The 17,501-nt window shown below is 49.6% G+C and overlaps 1 protein-coding gene across 1 annotated transcript in view; it reads left to right on the top strand.

Moving 5' to 3' along the window:
* The window catches only part of GPSM1 (G protein signaling modulator 1), an 81,828-nt gene that overhangs the window by 44,325 nt on the left and 20,002 nt on the right, over positions 1-17,501 (top strand). Inside the window, exons 10-11 of the mRNA XM_072882957.1 lie at positions 6,604-6,674; positions 10,275-10,454. Coding sequence (XP_072739058.1) covers positions 6,604-6,674; positions 10,275-10,454 — 251 coding nt within the window. The remainder of the gene's footprint in view (positions 1-6,603; positions 6,675-10,274; positions 10,455-17,501) is intronic.

Consider the following 17,501-nt stretch of genomic DNA (forward strand, 5'->3'; position numbering starts at 1 on the left):
GTGTGTGGGAAAACTAGAATCAAAGATGTGCCCAACATCATGGCAATTAGCAATAGTTGTAAGGCTACAAGAGGTGAGACCACCTTGTACTCAAAGTTTGCAGCTTTCCTGAGCTACACTGGTTTTGCCCCCACTGGGGGAAAGTTAACTCCCTTGTGCCGTCTCTGTCTCCAAGGAGGACTTTTGCTCTTACCTCTTCCATGTGGATGTGAAGGCTCTTCTGGCACGTGGTCCAGAGTGTCTCCTTATTCCCTCTCCCCATCTGAGAAGCCTCTGTGCTAGCTGCTCACCCTGAATGCAATCGGCCAAATGTCAAGGGGCTCCTGGCTGCCGTGTAGATGTGCAATATTGCTGTTATTTTCAGCCAGTTGTTCAGCTGTCAGACTGGGTTCTGGAGGATGCAAAACTCGGGTGACACATACGCAAAGCATCTTCTGCCACATCAGGCAGATGAGCATCTTGATTCAAAAGTAACTTCTCTTTATTACCGCATATTGTATATACTTTTTTTTTTAAAGGAACAGTTTTGCCATGGAGAAAAAAAACCTGCAAAATTGTTTTTCTGGAGAAGGTTTTTGTAGTGCTCAGGATCTGTCTGGAAGGCTGATATTTGCTCAGCTGTGTGCTGTCTGTGTGCCAATGAATACAACACATCAGAGCAAACATGCTGGAGCCCGATCTTCCCAGCAGAAGAGGTTTCATTCCTGTCCTTTTGGCTCCCAGTTCTGATACTGGAGACCTGAGGATGGAGGGCCTTGCATGGGACTAAAGCGTTCCTGAGGAAGTCTGATGTGACACCGCACTGAAAACGACCTCCCCGCAGCTTTCCCTGGCCCTTAGCTATGGGTTGACTTTATTATTTTCATTTGTACTATCCCTTCTGTTGTAAGCCATACCTGCTCTTGACTTTTGCCTGGACTGTGCAGCCAGAAAAGCACTTGGGTAACTCATACGATGAAAAATGTTTTGCCCAGCTAGCCGTATCCTCAGACACAGAAGGGGCCAGAGCTGTCCGGATTCCCCTGGTCCTTTCCTCTCTAAAGGATGGTGGGTAAGCAAATGGTCCTTCCCATGGATTGACACACCACACAAGACAAGACAGTATCTCAGTTAATAGAGGTACAGAGAAATAACCTTTTCATGAAAATACAGCAAGTGCTTATGCCAAGATTTGTCACGTTCTTTGTGGTGCAAAGCTTGTGCTCTGTGGGGTAACCGCTGCCGCTGAGCTGTGCGTGCTGCTCAGCCGGGAGGGCTGGAGGCAGAGGGGAATGATGTTGGCCATACAACCTTTCACTGTTGGTCTTCTGTGGAGTCCACTGTCAAGTTTAATTCTGCTTCCTCTGGTACAGCTACCCTGGAGGGATACAGCGTGTTCCCAGCCTGCAAATAGAACTGTCGCTCGCTCTGCGTCAGGGGGGGTTTGCTTCGTCTCAAACAGGGATGGAGTAGGCAGCTCTCCAAGCTGCTGGAGATGGGGGAGAGCCTAGGAGTTATCAAAGCACATGTCAACTTGATGAGAGCTCCTGGCAGGGCTCCTTGAGTCGCTGCTACGCGTGTTCTGCTCGATCGTGTCAACTCTGAAATCTCAGGAGCGCCAGTTGGATATGGAGTCTGTCCACAGAGGAACACAACTCTGCCCACACTGTCTACCCAGCTTTGTCCTACTGCAGATTTACATGGGATGATCCCATCACCGTCCTACGATAAAACACTTCCTTGCGTTTTCTGTGGCTCCATCTCACTTTGTAGCAAGGTACTGCTAGAGAATTTTTGCTACGTGAGCATTTCTCCTCTAATTGGACCCTGAAAACCAAGGACTTGCCTGTTGGAGGGCCTGCCTGTGGCACAGGAATGGAGTCCTTCCCTCTGGCGACCGTACTGATCCTGCCCTTCCAGGCAGTGTGGAGCTGGTGGCAGATACCAAAGGGACAGGAGAAGAATGTGGGGGGAAGATGCTGTGCTTGCTGCGTGCACCAGGTCAGCTCTCTGGTTTAGCCTCTCCATCAGACACGCAGGGCCCAGTGTTGCTCTACACTGATCAGCTTAAGAAGCCCAAGGAAAGTAGGGAGCACGCACTACCAAACTTCTGGCTATGAAGAAGAGATTGTAGATGAAGGTTCCTGTATCCACGGCATCACAGGTAGCATGAGGATGTGCAGAGGGGCCATCGCCATCTCTGCAGGGTGGGGATGTGAGACAGAGAAAAAGATGGGCATCTGACGTGGATATGTTGGGTTAGTGTCCCAAAGATAGAAGAATAGGGAGTATTTGTGAGATGGGTGGATATGAAGGAGCTGGAGGAAGCAAAGATGTCTCGTATGCATGTGAGCAAGCACACAAGCATTCCCCTCTGCTCTGTTGCAGTAAACCTCCCCCTCCCTGGAGTTCATTGCTCCCTTCCAGGGAGGGAGGTGACTACTTCATCAAGTTTTAAAATACAGGAATGTGAAAACCGTTAAACTCACCTCAGGAACCAAATTGCAAAAGCAAAATGTAAAAAAAGAAAAAAAAAAAACAACAAAACCCCCTTCGTTCATGGTGGTGTTGAGATCATGGGGGGGGGAAGAGAGATTTTTGAAAAAAAATATTTAAAAAAGAAACAACAACCCTGAGCCTGAGCACTGAAAAGAACAACATCCGAGGAGCTCCAGGAAAACAAGGCATGAATACAGCCAGTCAGTAGCATTGCTCAGCTGATGTTCACAAGAAGGTTTCAACTTGCTCTGTTAGAGACCTCAGTAAACCTTAAAGACAGAGAGAGCATTTAGAAATGCCCCTGAGGTTTTCCGTTACTCTGCAGTAGGCTTGGTAAACACACCAATAAATACTGGAGAGAGAGGAAAAAACCTTCCAGAGGAACAGACCCAGGTTTTCAGCTGCTCAATCTTTTGCATCCACGGCTGCTGCTGCCGCTGTTGATCGGCACTGGGGAGAAAGAGGCAGAGTTGAACTTTTGCTGAGTATTAGGCGGTGCTGCAGGTATTTCTGGGAAAAGTAACTTGGAGGAGGCTGGAAGTTACATCTGGAGCCATCTGAGGGAATGTCCTGGTGGGAGACAGAAAATTAATGGGACTCCTTCTGTCGTGGGGTGCTTGTGAGTATGGAAATCTCTCTGCTGTCCTGGAAGATGAGTATGCGTGGGCTACCGAGCCTGTCTGCTGCGAAGTAAAGGGGAGAAGCCCCTGCAAGTGCGGTGGGAATTGCTGCCTGTATCGATCTGGTTTACGATAGCCCTGACTGATAGGTAGCCTCTTAATTCTTTTAGCTGCTCGTTTTAATGGCGCTGTGTGCTCCACCTGCGGGACAGCTAGCAGTGAGTGGGGACCGCAGGACCGTGGGCTTTTGTGAGACCAGCGTTTGGCCCCGGCACTGGTTGTATTTTCTTCTGGAAGCCAATAGCTAGGTTGGATGGCTCTGAAGTTGAGTTTGTAACTCCTAACTTCTTCCTCTCTCAGCTCAACTGAACGTGAAATCCATATGGTAACAGAGGAACACCAGCATCAAAACAACTGAAAAAGACAAATTGTTCTGCAGGCCCTAATTGCTGGGGTAGTCTCAGCTGACTACGTATATTAAATTAACAAAGGGGAAGGCAAGTTTTCTCAGATCAGAGATTAATGGTTTCTGGCCAGCGATTTAATGCTATTGCAAATGTACAAAAGCACCTGAGGACGGAGGTGTATAATTAATGACTCTCTAGGCTGTTGGAAATGATGTGTGTTTATCTAATCAGACACACTTTGCTTCTTTCTTGCTTTCCTGGAAGTTGCTGTTAAAAGCCGCTGTGACGCACGCTCACTTCCAGATGCTGGCCTCACCTCTTGGGCATTGCTTTGAAACCCAAACATACCATCTGATTAAGAGTTTGTAGGTGTCTGTTATTCCAGACCCACCTCGCTGCTCCACACGTAAGACTGTAGGTTATTCCGAGGGAAGCTGAGAACCATGAGCAGCGATAGCAATGTCCAGAACGTCATCCCGTGTAACTGGGAGCTACCGGGCACAACCCGCCGCTGCCTTCCCCTCGCTGAGCTCCTGCCTGACCGACGTGGCAGCAGCCAAAAGCCCTTCGCTCATTTGTCAGCGTGGGAGGACTTGGGGCCGGTGGCAGCCACCCTGCCCCTGCACAGCCGCCTCCTCCCTGCTGATGCCCACAGGTTGCTGGTGGGAGCGTGGTGGAGCGATAGGAGCTGGGTGTGGGGTGTCTTGTGTTTCCTACCGAGTTGGTACAGGACCTCGGCTTTGTTTAAGAGCTCTGGGTCCTGCCAGCTGAAAACCGGTATCGCTGATGCCCTCGAGGAGTGTAAGCATGGGCAGCATTTAGCACACGGAAGGGGAGTCCTGTATGGAGCGAACCGGTCTCTCTGGCAGGGTGGGGGGCTGTGCCTGCCCTCCGAGAGTGGACAGCCGTCTCCATTTTATTGTGGGAGAGGGCTTGGGCTTGATCACTTGAGCTGTCTTTGCGGCTGAATGCGCAGCCCGTGATAATAGGCGCGTTCAGCTACCAAATACCCGTGTCATTGGTATCCAACAGTACGAGCCTTTCCCATCCTGCTCACAGGAGGTGCTTAAGATATGTTAGCAAACATAAGATACCTTAGATAAGATATCTTAGTAAACATAAGCAAAGGTTGGAATAAAATAGTAAAATTGAGAGTTCTGCCTGCTTTGTTGAGGGCAGCAAAGTCCTTTTTTTCCTGCACGCTCCAAAGGAAGGGCAGTCCCGTGTCTGAACCCTTGCCAGTGTCAGCAGCAATCGCTGACCTTCCGGGATCAAATCCTGTTGTTACTGAGCTGCTGCCAAGTGAGCAACTGGCTTTGCAGTGCGGAAGGGGGTAGAGTTTGGAATGGCGACTACATATCATTACACGTTTTCCTTGCTCCATAGCCTTACGGTATATTTACTTCAATATCTCTTCTTCAGCCCTGATGTCAGGCCCTTCTGAACTCAAAGCCTGGTAACGAAATCACCTTAAAATGAAGCTGGTGCTAATGTGCTTTTTGGAGTAGAGAGACAGAAATGTGCAGAAACATTTTGCTGATTTGAGTCTTTACGGCTGCAAGAAGTAAATCACTTCAGGGTAGCGAAGAAGTAGCGAGGGGCAGTGAAATTAACTTTAGGTCATTTATAGCTAAAACGCAATATATGTGCATGACCCTTAGTGAAGTCCCAGCTGATCTGAGCTTCTCTTTGTATCTCATGAAGCTGAGTAAGGTTGGACTTTTCAAAGCAGCAGCATCTTCAGAGTTGCTGTAGTTTAGATACAACCGTGGTCGCGTCTGGAGCCCTGGCTGAGCTGGATGTGTGTTAGCGCAGGAATCCCTGCTACCTGGTGGCTTTTTCCATTTAATCACTATGTTCCGCTTACAGTCAGTCTTGAATTGGTTTATTAATTTTGTGCCTTCTCTCTCAATAAGTTTGCCCAATGAGCAGCTCAGTGGTACCCTGGGTTCGTACAGGGTCTGTGGGGGCTGCTGTGAGATAAGCAATGGTGCTGGTAGGTTGTGGTGGGAAACTGGGGGAATCTTTAGGTTTGGTGAGTTTGCTGTTGCGGGAACCACACAAAGCTCAGTGGTTTCCGTTCTCAGAGCTCAGCATGGGGATGGGTTTCAATTCACATGCGTTCATTCACCCTCCCCCAGGGTTTCCCCTGAAGCTTGGAAGTTGTCATGGGACCTTGAGTCCAAAGCTTTCATTTCTGCCCCGTTTGGTGTTGCTGGTGTGGGATGATGCAAAATTCAGCTCAAGTGAACCTTCAGGAAAGATCAGGGAAGGGGAGCAGGAGGGTGAAAGGGCAGAATTTTTGCCAGCCGTGGTGAAGGCATCCCAGGGCCATTTTGTAAGTCCTGGGTGTGTTGGTGAGCAAGGCAATAGAAGCCTGGAAGCAGGCTGGAGAGAGATAGGGAGGTAAAGAGAGTTTGGAAAGCAGGAGTCGGAGCTGAACTCTGTTTCACCTGCTCTGTTATTACTAGAATACTACATTAAAATGAATTTTATGAGATCTCAAATAAATATAATGAAGACTGCCAAATTTTCTGATTTCTCTGGCAGCTTCAGGGCAAGGTTTTGCTCCCCTTAAGGCTGGGCCTATGATAGATTTGCTCCTTCACTTAGTTTTCCAGCCCTCATGACTGTAGAGAAAAACTCAAAGCTGCGTCCTAGATACCTTCTTTCAGTTAAAAACATGAAGATAAAGCAACCAATCCACGCGTTTATTAAAACGTTTATTTTTGTTATAATTTTTCTCAATGTCAGTCCCCTGACTTTTGTTGTTTAGAGTGGGGTTTGTAACTCCTGAGTCCCAGAGACGTCATTTGAGATCAGGGTCATAGTGTGACCTAGCCACTGGTTCGATAGCAAAAGCTTCACGCAGCCCTAGCTGTTGCTGACTGTGCTGTGATAGTGTTTTGAAAAAGACCCAAAACAATAGAGGAAAAAACCATGTTTGAATCTCAAGGACAGCACAGCTGCAGCATCTTGTCGTTTTGACTTTGTAGTTAACAGGAGTGGAGGGTCTGCCCCGGCTGAATTTTATCTGTGTGACATTAGTGCTGCCAGTGAGTGACACCCTCCTGATGTGAGAGTGCGTTGTTTTGCAGGAGCCAGGCCAAAGAGACTCCAAAGGAACAGCATGGACAGCTTAGACCTCCTGAAGTTCCCTTCTGAAAAGGTAAGCAAAGATGTCTGGCCTTAAAGATTAAATATCAGTAGGAATCTGTAATAGCTTGTTGACTGTCTTCATTTGCGGAGAAGTATGCAATTAGCAGATATCATTGGAGCTGATGGGATTAACCAAAGAGGGTTTCTAGAGAGCTTGGAGGAGAGGAACAGCTGGTCTAACTAAAGAGGCACTTAACAACTGAAAGCTGAAAAAGCTACTTTTATGGTTTTTTGAAAAAACAGCCTTTTATTGAGAGGATAATCGTTAGCATTTTAGCCCCTTTAGTGGCTGGTGGCAAATCCCAACGCCTTATTAGCCCAGCGGAGTGCTGCATTCAGCACAAGTAGGGAAGGAGAGGTCAGAAGCAGGAGATGGTGCGTTGCAGGAGGCAGAGGGTTTTGTTCAGGGGCTCTAAGGATTGCCTCTGCTCCGGTTCGCTGCTGGAAATGTCAGATCCAAGCAGATCAGCATTTTCTCAGTGTCCCCAGGACAAAGGCTGTTTCTACAGTCAGCTGGGAGGCACTGAGCCTTTACACCTACAGGGATCATTGCAGTTTCTCAGAACATCCTGCGCAGGATCGCTGCCCAGCAGCAGGCACTGGTGCTGCCGTGGGGCTCAGTCATGCCTGTTCCCAGAGGAGGTGGCCAGGCGGGCAGCCATGCTCTGCCTTTTTGGAATGTCTTTGGTGCAAATAACTTACGTTCATCCAGCACTTTCCGGGCACAGCTCTCCCGAGTGTCCCAGGGAGCATTCCCCCTTTTACAGAAGTGTCACAGTGAGAAAAAACGCACCCAAGTTGCAGGTAGGTGCAGATGGTCGATGGGAAACCACCTCAGGCTTGCAAAACCATCTGAGTGCCTAAACATCCCAGTAAGCGCTGGGAGGGCCAGAGAAAAGCTCCTCCCTGAATTAACTCTCTTTGGGAGTTAAATGCCAAACACACTTATGTATTTTTATTAATTCTCCCAACTGCCTGCTGGCCATTTTGGCTCCTGCCTGCTTTAACCAGTACGACTCCATCTCTGGGGTGTTGATAGCCGGGGCAGTGATGCCTGATGCCAGGGAGACATTGGATTGTGTATTCTCATCAGAGCAGCATGGCCCAGAGGACTGGCAGGGAGAGTTTTGCTGATGTGTGATTTGCTGCTAGTGCTGTTAATGCTGTTGGTTTTCTACTCTTTGCTGTAAAAGCTGAGCCTTGTTCAATAGTTCAGGCAGGGTTATGGGATTTCAGGGATTCCACAGGGAGGATGGAGTAAACAGGAGCTGTGGGTAGTCCGTAACCGTGGAGTCAGACGTGAGTTGTCCCGTTCCCCCTGCAGTGGTCTTGTGGGGTGTGTACAAGCTCACCTCTCCTTGTGAGAGTGTTTTGGATGCAATTCCCCTGCTGCGGCTCCTAGGGAGAGGTGATTACAGTCATGGGAGAGGGTTGTTTGCTTCAAGCTTGCTATGGTGAGGGTGATAAGATTGTGAAGAATAAATCAGTGGAGTGAACTGTGATCTCTCCAGCACCCTCTCGTTATCGGCTCGCCCTCTCTGCCCTTTGTTTCTGCCCGAGATAGCCTTCAAGTCAGCAGGGACTCCTCTTACTGCACAGGCCAGAAACTTGTCCAATGCCTCTGTATGGAGTCGTGTGTCTGGGCAGAGCATATCTGCCAGGACGCACCCGCGTTGGCTCTGAACGCCCCAGCAGATAGCGGGAACGCTGCTTCCCTGATCATCCTGCTCTCTCCAACCTCTGCCTTATTCCTTGTTTTGAGCTCCTCTGGTTTTAGCTCCCAGCCATTGGTTCTTGTTTAGTCCTCTCTCTACCAGACTAAAAATCTCTTTATCACATGCTGGTTTTTACCCTGAAGGTGCTTACATACTGTAATTGAGTCATCTATTCTTTTTGTCATGAACTAAACAGTTTGAGGGCTCTAACTAAGGCAGTAAGGCATTGTAGGGCAGTTTCTTTCCAGTTCTGAAATCCACTTTTGTGTCTGCTTTTCAAAATGTGGACACCAGCCTGGCTGTAGTTGGTCCTATCGATAGCATCTGGGGAAGTTAATCTCTTCTTGCTTGTTCTCACTATTCCTGTTTGTATTGCAAGGAATGGAAAAGTCTTTTTGGCTACAGCATCCCACTTGAGCCGTTGGTGTGCTGTGACTTCAGATCCTATTCAGCATCCTTGGCTTTTCAGTGTACATTCCCTTAAACCCCAACCTCGTGGGCCCTTGGGTTATCTCCTGAGCGGTGCTCGAGCTTCTTTCAGCTGCAGGTAGTTGCTGCAGTGAGGACACCCTGGGGAGTCCCCTCAGTGCTTTATGTATGATAAAGAGGTGGTTTGCAGCCCCGAAACACCGAAGCCCAAAGCATCAAGCAGGTTTGGGCACTCGGTTCCCACTGGTTATATGTAAAATGCCTGGTGCCTTTAGTAAGTGTCTTTGGAGCGAAACGCTGAATACTCTTGCTGGTGCTTCTGTACAAGGGCCTCATCTGCGTGACAGCAGTAATGAGGCTGTTATGATAATACAGGCAGGGCCATTAACCTGAGTCTTTTGACAGAGAAGGGGTAGAGTTGTGTGTGTCTTACGGGAAGGGGGTGAGAATGGAGGAGCCAGGCGTGGGGCAGGGCCTGGAAAAGCAAAGTGGGGAGCTGCAGCGAGAAGGGACAAAAACTAGAATTCAAGAGATGCGTAATCTCTGTGACCTCAGTTTCCCCACGCGTTACGCGGGGGTGATAATCCTGTATTTTATATGTCTATGGGAGCACTGAGCAGAAGCATTTAGGAGAGCAAAGGAGGACAGCAGTGAGACTGCTTGTACCCATGTGCTGTAGTTAGTCATGTTACCCTGCGGTCCGCACATACTTCTGGTAGCATGAAGGCTGGCAAAAGAGCTGAATGTGACTCCAGCCATTCATGTTAATCTGCCTTTTAGAAAACCATTGGGTAAGGGCCCTTCATCTTGCTGAAGCCAGTGGGAGACATTGAGGCAGGCAATGCTCCGTGTGTGCTGGGAGCCAAATCATAGAGGTGGGAAATGCTGTGGAGCATCTACCATAGCCGTGTTCCCTGGGGCACGGTCAGGTTATCCGTGGGTCAGTGTGGGCTGCAGCACGGCTGAGTGCTGGGAGGAAGTGAAGATACAGCAAGTGGAGGCACTTGTGCCAAGAGTTTGGTATCCTGGGCAAGATGAGCTTGCCACTCTGTTTGGAAGACGTTTTTATGAGTGCAGTTGCCAGAAATCACTAGCAGCAGTGACTGCTTCTGGCCCTTTTCATCCGTCATTCCCTATGCCTGTAAATAAACCAGCCATGTCTCTACCTCCATACCTGGATTTTTTAAGAGGATGCTACTTCTCCCTGACTTCTCCCTGTGGAGAAGTTGACTACTGTGTGTTGTTTTGGTGATGCTTCCTCTCCACTCATTAAAATCACCCGCTGTGGAGATAGACAAAATGTCCTCATTTAACTCTGCACATCATGAGTGGCAACTCACACCAGCTAAACTCCACGTTAACTTCTTGCTTCTGTACATCTCCTGTTCTGTGGACACTTGCCAACAGATCTCCACATAAACCTGAGACAGGCAATTTTTGTAATTACTGTTTCTTGCTTTCCCAAGGACCAGAATGGGGACAGCCATCACGTGGGAGACCTGAAGATCTCTGGAAAAGAGTTCTTATCATTACCTGCAAGGTCAAAGAAATACCGGGAGCACCAATCCAGTTCAGAGAGAAAGTCCCAGGGGTCGAGTACCTCCCCACTGGATACCAGCGAAGTCCGAGTCCAGGTGTCACAGTCGGTAGGAAGATGTTTGTTTCCTCCAGTACTGATCTCAGAGTTTCTTATAGCATATTCGTTCTTACCTCATTCCTAACCTGGTATGGGGGTGGCAGTGTGGCCTGTTGGCTGGAAAACAGAGCCTCTATATAGCTCTGCTGTTGACTGTTTGGGCAACTGTAGGCAAATCATTTTGCCTTTTTGAGCCTCAGCTTCACTGTCCGTTAAGGAGAACAATGGTACCAACCTCCATCATGAACTGGTTTATGAGAGCTTGGTATTTAGTGGTGGTATTGGTAACCTTCTCTTGAGGGATGAGAGTTTAGACCTGAACTTTCCTGAGTTTGGGGCTGTCAGGATGCGATGCTTTGAATTCCAGAAGAACACAGCAATTTGGAGCCCTTGCTGTGTGGAGCCTGGCTTGATCAGCCTCCTGGGATTCACGAGGAGTGGGCTTGTTGCCTTCAAGAAACAGAGCCCTTTTCAGGTTTTTGATGAGCAACCAAAAATGGTGGTTGCCTTTGCCAGATCTGGGACCTTAGGTATTGTTCCCTCTCATTTCCTGATCACATTGATGGTCTCCAGGGTGGCAATGTGTAGAGTGGTCTCTTTGAAGTCATCAGTTATTAGGCAGAGATGATAGAAAATCATTATCTAGGAGCTTCTCTTCAGAAGCAAGTTAGGTGGAGCATGCTTCCTAAAGAGCAGGAGCTGGCAAGAGGAGCTGGCCCTGATGTCAGTGATTTATGGGTTGCTGGCATGCAGTAAGTTCTGTGTTGGGTCTTGAAGAGCTGACTCAGTCTGTGCTTGGTTCCCCGGAAGGTGGTGGGGATCCGTGTCCTGGAAAGGCTCTCTACATGCCTTTTTGACGTCTTTAGCCTGAACAATTGAGCTATTTGGTAAGCCGTTATCTTCCGGTTGTGTTGATGTTTGTTGTGACACATGGCAAATACAATGTACTGGGGAGGTTTCCTGCAGCTGTGTTGGTTTTGTTCTCAGTCCTGGAGACAGGGATCACACCCACAAATGGTGGCATGTTTCTGGATCGTGGGAGGGGGCTTGGAGATATTTGAACTCAGTGATCTCAAGGGAGAAGCCCCAAGTCCTCAGCTTGTTGTTGCCAGGAGATGGAACATAACAGCAAAGATTTAATGATTGCATGGGTTCTTGAAAGTATTTGGGCTCTTGCTTTATATGAGGCTGTAACACACTCTCCAGTCCTGTGATCATGCAGTGATTCCAGATGGAATAAATCCAAGCCAGGAAAGATAGGCCTATTTTTTCTTGGTATTTACAAAAAGTAAAATAAAATATTTTCATCCTGGGTAAGAAAGGGTCTGAGCTGCAGAGCTTGAGATGAAGCCTGTCTGTAGAGTGGGGACGCTTGAAAGTGTTTCTAGCACTGAGTCCTTTGTTCCCGCTCTGCGGGTCACGGGGAGAACATGCACATGCACGCAGGTACAGCAGGACATATGTACACATCCCTTTTTGACCACGGACATTCCTGATTTTCAGTTCTCTGACCACTGGAGACAGGATCTTTACACCAACTGGGTTTTTCTTAGACTTCTCTGAGCTCATTCTTCATTCCCAACAGTGCTTGTGGAAATGTTCTAATAGGAAAAGCATTTCCTACTGCTCACCGGTGCAAACATGATCACTGAGAAGGAAAACAAAGCTCATCTGAGCCAGAAAGGAGACAGCAGCACGGGGGCATCCAAGGCAATACAAAGGCAGAAAAAAAAACACTTCTGCCAGAAATAGCCTTGTATTTTTAACTCAGACGTTCAGCCAGAAACCAAACAGAAGTCATACTCCATCCAAGAGCAAGGCAAAAAACATTCCTCAGGAGTGTAGCTGTGAGTACATAGGCTGTGTCTAAGAAAAGCCCCCATGGGACATTGCCAACCACCAGTGACCTCGTGATAGTACACATGGGGGTTTGGTGAATGTCCATGAACGAGCAAGCATAGACATACACGCTCCAGTCACAGGAGGTGCCTTTCAGACACCTGGGGCACCTGCTGGTTCCTGACTCTGATGGAAGTGTGTGAGCAGACGAGGGACGCGCTGCTCCTCCACCCTTTGGGGGATGGAGGACCGCGCAGCAGGGATGCAAAGCCCAGGGTTCGCTCTTGCAGAGGGGTGGCTCGGGCTCTGCCTGACTGCTGCAGTCTGATTCTTTCACCAGCTGTTCTCCCAGGGCTTCTTCCCTGTGTGCCCTGACTTTGCAGTCTGTGTGTGTTAGCTCCCCGCCTGCTCTGGATTTGCGAGCTGAGCCCTGAGAGTCCATTTTTAGTTCAGTTCCCAGGCATGCCTGGTGCACAGGGTAGTGAAACCACGGAGAGTGAATTCAACAGGATATGCAGAGCAGCAGTGTGTGGAAAAAAATGACATCTTCCTCCTTGCAGACACTAAACGTGTCCCGTTTTATCCCAAGAGAGAATAGATCAATGCACTCAACAGTGCTCTTGGCTGGAGAAGGGTGGCTGCCTGTCTTACGTTTTAAAGAATGACCCTTATTTGGTATCTAATGGACTGTAGTCCGTACCCCATAAAAATGACAGTGACAAGTGTTTTATTGGGTTTTTCTTCAGGCCAGTAGATATACAGAGTTAGGTAGCGTGGTTGCAGTCTTTGCAGGCAGATGCTTGGAATGGCAGAGGGAAGTTTGCTTGGCAGAATGCAGGTGGGACACCAAAGCCTCCCAGCATTGCTCTCGGTGAGGCAACCTGCCATCCTTCTTGCCAAGGAGGCCAGAGCCCCCAGCTAGGTTTTGCCCCTGCCTGTGCACCCACAAAGTGAAGGCAGGTGTATTTACATCCCCTTCCCTCAGAAATCTGAGGGGAAGGGGATGTAACACCCTCAGAAATCCAGGAGCTCCCCAGAAGCCAGAGCTGGAGAAGCTCAGGAAGCATTTGAAATTCTGCTCTGATCCCTGCAGTGCCTGGCAGTGCTGCGTGCGTGCTGTTTGTCCAGGCAGAGGAATAAATGGTCTGTCACCCCTGTTGCAGGCAGCAGAGTCCTGCCAGCACATGGCTTACACCAGCGGGTTGTCTTCAGACCGTGCCCCACCACACATTAAATACCCTCCAGAAAGGGCTTTTTTGCCAGGAGAGCGTCTCTGCGGTATGTTCTGGTGGACGAGGCTGGGTCACTTCAGGTGAATTTTGTTTTATGTTGGTGCTCCCAGCTGACAGTTAGGCCAGCCTGACTTTGTGGCATAGGTGGCATAGATGACAAGTCAATGTCATCTTGCAGGTACTTGCCAAAAGGGAAGCAACCCATTGCCTTGTGTTCTGCGTTTGTCCCCGTCTGTCAGAGGGCTACCAGGGCCATGTTGGTCTGTTGTATGGGAGTGTGGGTGGGCTTTTTTGAAAAGCTGTAATTCCCATCCATGTGAGACTTTTTAAATCAAATATAGCAAACCCCACCCAAGATGGGAGAGAAGCTTTCCTTGGTCAGGCTGTTCAGACAAGAATCCCCCCAGAATCCTCATTTTCTGAATGCTCAAAGCAAAAATCCTCTTTAATCCATCAGTAAGCAGCAAGTCCTTAATTAGAGGTGAGCTCTAATGGTTGATTTAAGGTGCTTTTATGGGATGCCACAATATCTGCTGTCCCATCAGAAGGCATGACTGTGCATGCAGTCCTGTGCGCTGCTCTCCCTTGGTCGTTTTGCAGAGGGGAACTGAGGCTCTGCTCAGGGATGCCCAGGAAAAAAACTCATCCCAGGACTCCCAGGCCCTAAGCCGAGCGATGTAATCTCTGGGTAAGTCCTGCTGTCCGCGCAACCACTGACCTCCTTCCAAAGGGGCCTTACTGCAGCAGGCAGCTCCCTGGGACAGGGAGGTCCTGCGGGTGCGGTGCCTGAGTCAGAGCTCCCGGGTTCGCTGCCCATCTCTGCCACCGACTGCTTCTTGTTTACCTCCCTCTTCCCCATCTGTGTGATGGGGTGATGCTGCTTCCCTGCCTACCCTAGGGAGGTTACAGAGGCGTGATGATGGCTGTAAAGTTGTTTGAGCTTTGGATGGCAGGAGCTGTGGTGGTGTTATTAGCATTGGTGATGATGATGCTAATTACTGAGCTGCTGGGAAACTCCCCATGGGAGGAGGCGGGAGAGGGGAGGGGAAGCAGGGAAAAGTGAAGGGAGGCAAAGTGAGCTCGGGGATGGAGAGGAGCCTGTCCGTGCTGGCAGCTCTGTCGGGCCCTGAGAGAAGGGCTCAGCCTGTTGGCAAAGCTGTGGGGATGCTGGGATGGATAGGAGAAGCCATGGCCCACGTGCTGCGTAAGGTAGGAGAGCATGCCAGGGCCCGCGGCAGGTCCCTCCATGCGGCTTAGACCTTCCTGCCACTGCTGTGCAAGGTGCTGTTGTTGCACACGATGGAGAGCTTGCACAGGAGGGTCGTGTCACTGGCGGGGCAGAGACGGGCTTCCTTACCCCTCCCGTGGCCCCGTGAAGTTGGGGAAGTTCCCAGCCGTGGCTGGTGGTCACCGGGAGGAGAGGGACTGGCACTGCCTGGGTCTTGGGGACGGGCAAGGGCAGGGTCCTCTTTGCCTTTGAGGTCAGGTCTGGAGCTCCCATGGGAGTACTCAGGGCTGTGAGTGCCTGGTTCTCCACAGGCAGAGCAAAGGTGGGTTTGGTCTGGGAGAAGCTGGTGAGGGCGAGACGCATTTGGTCACATTTTCTCTCTGTTGCAGCAGAGCCCTGAGCAAAAGTAGCCGCATTAGATGGTCCCTGTGCCTGCAGTTGCAGGCACCCAGATCCGAGTGCTCCCTGGGACTCGTGCACCGCACACCTTCTGAGTTTCCTCTCTTTTAAAAGTAACATCAAAGCAGAAGGTTTTGTACCACATGAAGCTTGCAGACATCAAAGGCTTGCTCATAAATTTAACCCCTCTGCTCTGCTGTGGAGAAGGTCATGATGCTCCAGCTCTTGATTGACTTAGTAACAGCTGTATTTTAGAGGGTTACTAGAAGGATGGGGTTTTTCTAACGCTTCAGAGATACCAGAGGTTGTGTGTCCCTCACTCCCATCTCTGAGAGAGCAACCACTGTGGAAAAAGGAGAGGGTCCATGGAAAAAAGGGGCTGTGTATTCTGGAAAAGACTGCTTAGGGAGGGGCTGGGGATCTCCCCCAATTCTGGGCCTTGCGTTTAAGGTCAGCACCGAGCTAAAGTCTCTGAGGTCAATGGGACTGTACACGTGCCAGAGTTCAAGGGCTAACGCACTTTATTGGGTCAAGGTCCAACAGCTGGAGCAAAAACCATGGAGAGAGGTAAGGATCAAACCCAACCCTCTCCCCTCCTTGGGGATCCGTGCTTTAGAAATGGTCCTGTTCATCTAGACTCTCCTCTTCCCAGGGGAGTGCATCAGCTCAAGGGAGTGCTTCCTCGCTCTTCAAACCTGTCCTCCACCCTGTCCTCAGCAAAGATTTATAGTCATTTATAGTCAATAGAAAGAGGAGCCGTGTTTGATTGCAGTGATGACTTGCAGAGATGGGTTGCTGATGTATTTAGACACTGAACAATTTGCAAGCATGCTGCATCACCAAACATTCCCTAGGACAAATGTTTTTATAAGACCTTTTTTATGATTACAGTGACAAGCAACCATAAAAGAAGGGAAGATTTTGTAGATCGTACCCCCCCGCCCCAAAGGCAGGTTTCCAAAGCTCTTTTGACGGTTTTCTCTCCCAGGATTTACTAGGGTTGCAGGAGCGATGCACAGAGCAGATGCTCATGGTTGACCCTCTGCCTGGCCTGCAAGCAGGAGAGTTCAGCTCGGGGAGCAGAGCTGGAGGGCAATGTGGCATCCGTGGCAGAGCCGGGCAGCGAGGTCCTGCCTGTCCCTGCTGAATCATGTGTTGTCCAGGCAGCGCTAGGATGTCAGGTGCCCCCGTCCGTCCCCTGTGACTTCACGGTGGCCTGCAGAATTGGCCAGATGGACGCTGAGGTGCAAGGATAAAGACACCCTCGGGGGCTTCCTCCCAGACACTTGTGCTCTGGCCCCAAAGCATCTTTTCCCTGGTTGTCTTGTATTGTTTGAGAGAAGATTAAACTGATACTTCCTTGCAGTCCCTCAGGAGCATGAACATGGGGGATTGCACCAGGCAGCCTTTGCTGCTCTGTGGTGGCTGTCTCTGCATCTTCCCTCTCTTTTAAGATGAGGTAGCCTCTTTGTCTCATTGATGTGTAAACTACCGCAATGCAAGGGCAGTGCAAATGCACACCCTCCTTTATCCCACAGCCTTTATGTTTTGTTTAACTCCATGGGTATAATTATGCCATTATCGTTGGTCAGACTTTCTGGTGTAAACGTGCTCAGAGAATCCAAGAGCAAGGGGGATGGAGAGGAAGAGAGAAGCCAGAGTCAGGGAGAGGGAAGGCGGCGGCTGCTAAATTTAAGACTGTTCCTATGACATCTGGAGGCTGCTATGCTGGTGTCAGTCCTGTTGGAACTGAACAGGTAAACACTGAGCCACGGCTCGTTCTTTATCTTCCTGTTCAGTTTGTGGGACCTTCTGTAGTGCTTTTGGGCAGACACGGACCTGGGAGAAGAGGCTGTGCTATTTCCTAGCTGGAGGCAAGATGCGCCGGAAAACTTTCTGGAGGGCTCGAGTCTGACAGGTACTGGGAGGCTCTTCCAGGGATTCGGGCTGTTTGGGGAAGCAGCCAGTGGTCTGGTTGCCTCCCCAGAGTCATCTTCAATTGTCTGACCTTTCTTTCCATATGTCTGTATGAGTCTTTTTGTTAAGTTCTGGGGCCCTTCTTTTCTTTAGCTCCTCTTTTCTGACTCAGGTGGGCTGGTTGCACGGATGCTGCATGAGCTAGGAGAGGTTTAAAAAACGCTCTCCCAAATCTGGAGGTGCAGCAGAGCCAGACCAAGACTCTTGCGTGTTTTGCAGTGCAGAGCCCTGACACACGCTGTTCCTTGCTGGGACTTTGGTGCTAGCATGGGAGGCAGGGAAATAAACGGGTAGATAGAAAATCTCTGCAAGGTAACTGCACAGAGATGGGGGGGAGGCAACAGCATTTTCTGGCTTGCACTGCCTCTGCTGCATTCATTGC

The sequence above is a fragment of the Ciconia boyciana genome, chromosome 18, assembly GCF_034638445.1.
Source record: "Ciconia boyciana chromosome 18, ASM3463844v1, whole genome shotgun sequence".
Classification (NCBI taxonomy): Eukaryota; Metazoa; Chordata; class Aves; order Ciconiiformes; family Ciconiidae; genus Ciconia; species Ciconia boyciana.